At 35.5% G+C, this 3,301-nt stretch overlaps 1 protein-coding gene across 1 annotated transcript; it reads right to left on the bottom strand.

The window, feature by feature from the left end:
* Positions 1-1,066: 1,066 nt before the first annotated feature.
* Positions 1,067-1,873, bottom strand: LOC145671465 (myb/SANT-like DNA-binding domain-containing protein 3). Its single transcript, XM_081740657.1, has one exon. It carries the CDS (start codon positions 1,871-1,873, stop codon positions 1,067-1,069), a length of 807 nt encoding a protein of 268 aa, XP_081596783.1.
* Between the last annotated feature and the right edge of the window lie 1,428 nt (positions 1,874-3,301).

Here is a 3,301-nt window from a genome sequence, read left to right on the forward strand (position 1 = left end):
ACATATACCCATACTTTGTCCTTCTGGAGCACATGCAGAACTATACAGAAATCGTAAAAATTTCTTTTCTATCAATACACAAATCATTTGTGATGTCAATATGAAGATTTTGAACGTGGTAAGCCGTTGGCCGGGGTCTACGCATGATGCACGCATTTGGGACAATAGTAGAGTTGCTGCAGAATTCGAAAATGGACAATATGATGGGTTGCTTGTTGGAGATAGTGGATATGCTCTCTCCAAGCATCTTATGACTCCTGTGTTTCGACCACACACGGGAGCCGAACGACGCTACAATAGAGCCCATGTTGCTACAAGGTGTGTAATTGAACGTACATTGGGTGTTTGGAAGAAACGTTTTCAAATTCTCACTTAAACAATGCGATATAAACCAAACAAGTGCGGGAATGTTATTGTGGCTGCTGCAATTCTGCACAACTTTGGAATAGAAGTTGGAGATGTGTTTCACCCTGATGCTGTGGATGTGAATGACATCGACCAATATGCACTTCAGCCAGAACCAGATGCTGCAGGGCAAGCTGTCAGAAGATCTATAATACTTAATTATTTTAATTAAAATTGCACCTAATTTCCTACTAAAATAACAAGTTAGTGTAAAGACTTTTCTTTTTTAAATGGATAAATAAGACACTGGATTGTCACTTCTGCAGTGAAATGTGGCCCATTTTATTTATGTATAATTTTATAATTTTATGTATAGTTTATTTTTTTTTAAATTTGAGTTATACTCTCTTTTTAGTTTTTTTTTGCAATTAGGGATTAACATTTAAATTTTATTTTTTTACTTCAGTACACAAAGTTATACAATAAACATGTTTTGATTATTTACAATAAAAATGTTTTGATTATTTCTAAGAAAAATAAGATGTCTACTTTTATAATTTTGCAAATACAAATGAATATTATAATGTGGTAATTAGAAAAAATATATGTACTTATGCTGAAATAATAAACAAATATTATGTCATGTGAAAAACAAAAACATATTAACCATTGGAAAAATATCGAAAAAATAAAATATGTTTATGCATATAAAAATATTTATTCACAAAAACATAAATTTCTCGAACACATTGCCTGAAGAACTGGAACCTGAAATTTGCTGCATTTCGTTCTTGAACTTATTCAAAATTTCTATTTTAAGGTTATGCTCTTCTTCCATTATTTCTCTTTGTCTTTCAATTAACAACATTTTTGCATTGTATTCCTCTCTTATTAGGCGCATTTTTAACGAATGAAGCTCACCTGCTTTCTCCAACAACTTCTTGTTCTTTACAACAGTCGCATGTTCTCTGCCTTTCTTCATGGGTTCATCTTCTGATAAGCTTCCTCCAGAGAATGCAAGCCGATGTCCATGACTATGGGATACAGTTTCACCTTCAGCAGTTTCATTGTCTTCTTCAGAGTATTTATCATCATCGATGTTGCTTGAAAGGACCACATTATCTTCAGTTGCATCGTTGTCGTTAACTCCAGTTATTCCCTCGAAAACTTGTGGAATCATACCAACTACCATTTGGCTTATATCATCCATCTTCGTCTCAGCTACTCCACCGCCAGTTTGGAATTGTTCTCGATGACATTTAGCTTTCAGTTTCTTAGCTTTTGCTTTCATGTCCTTCCAAATTACTTTAAGCTGCTCTTGTGATCTTTGTGTAACAGCTTCTGCGTTATATTCAACGTGTATTTTTTCCCAGGCATCCTTTTTCCTTTTTAAGATGTTGACATCGTGCTTTATAGACTCAATAATAGTTATGTACTTTTTCATTATTTCAGTAAACCGCTCTTTTTCACTTTCTGGTATGTTTTTTGAACGTTTCTTAACACTTAAATTGTCCTTGACTACCTCCATGTTGCTTTATCTCGTATCTCAAGTTGCAAATGATGCCGCTTAAATTAACACGTGTCATCCACCAATAATGAACAGTGGTAGCTGTAGATGGCGGGGTTAAGCATTGAACAATAGATTCGTACCAATATTAATACCACTTTTCTTTTTATAATACACCGATCTTATCATTAATACAACAGCATTTAATTTCTTTAAATATTAATCCTTTCTAGCATAAATTACGGTAACACGATATTATTGTCAAAGTGTTCCACATGAAGTGATTGCTTCGATTGTGTTTACTTATTTCGTTCCCGGATTCATCCTGGACCATTAATCTCTACAAGTATAGATCCCCATTTTACCGACTAAATTGCTCAGCGGAAGAGTTCCTGTAGCATCAAAACATTGAGAGAGAGAGAGAGAGACCACGAACCGCTACTGTTATTTAATAGTAAAACCGTCATCTTCTTCCCGCCTTTTGTCACAGAAAGTGTGTTGAATCTTTGGTCTAACTTCTCCTTTATTCCATTTTTGCCCTTCGTTCTATAAAAGACCTCCCATCCCTCTCGTTCACTCTATTGTTTATCTGTTTGCAAAATTGCATTTTCTTGACAAGTGATGAGAAGACAAAGAGAATTCTTACCATCCTCTCCCTCATGTTTTGGCCAACATCGTGGGCCAACATTTGTTCATATTGCTTTGCTTGAACCTCGGAGATGTGGGCTAACGGGCATGACACCTGCTTCTGAAAAACAAGAAATGAGATAAGAAATGACAAAGGAAGCAAAATAGGTTTTATTGCCATCCTGCCCTGCAATCAGGTGTTGGCGCTCGTAGTTTTCAGAAAAAATGAAAAAAAATGAATGTTGGAATGAAAGGACTTAGCCAAAATCCTCAGTGATCAAAATTTTGAGTTGTGCCAAACTACACACAAAATGCACACAGATTGGCATTACACACAAAATGCACACACAGGACAAAATTGCACACATTTTGTGTAATTACACACACATTGGCAACGCTGTCCTAGAGTGAACGAACAATAGTGCATCCCACCCATGTTTATATTGCCCTGGCGTCAACAATTAAAAAAAGAGCTCCAATAAGTGCAATCTGCTCCTGCAGTGACAATGGATGGAGTAATGAAGATTGTTTATGCAATGGATTTATCACTAGAAATTTTGTACGCCCATCTACGACTGGTCCAGTACTTCTAATGCTTAACAACCACGCTAGATGTCACTCCTAATTCACATCTATTGTTGGGAAAATAATACCATAATGTTATCAATACCCTCCATACGTCTCATAGAATTCAGCCGTTCGATATTCCTTTCTACGCACCACTGAAAACAATGCTCTCTGTTTTTGAAATCCCTTATCTTACGCTTATTGTTTCAATGCACTCAAAAAATTTGTATTTTTTTCAGTTATAAAACAAGTAGA

The sequence above is a fragment of the Thermobia domestica genome, chromosome 15 (genome assembly GCF_964235325.1).
Source record: "Thermobia domestica chromosome 15, izTheDome1.hap1.1, whole genome shotgun sequence".
Lineage (NCBI taxonomy): Eukaryota > Metazoa > Arthropoda > Insecta > Zygentoma > Lepismatidae > Thermobia > Thermobia domestica.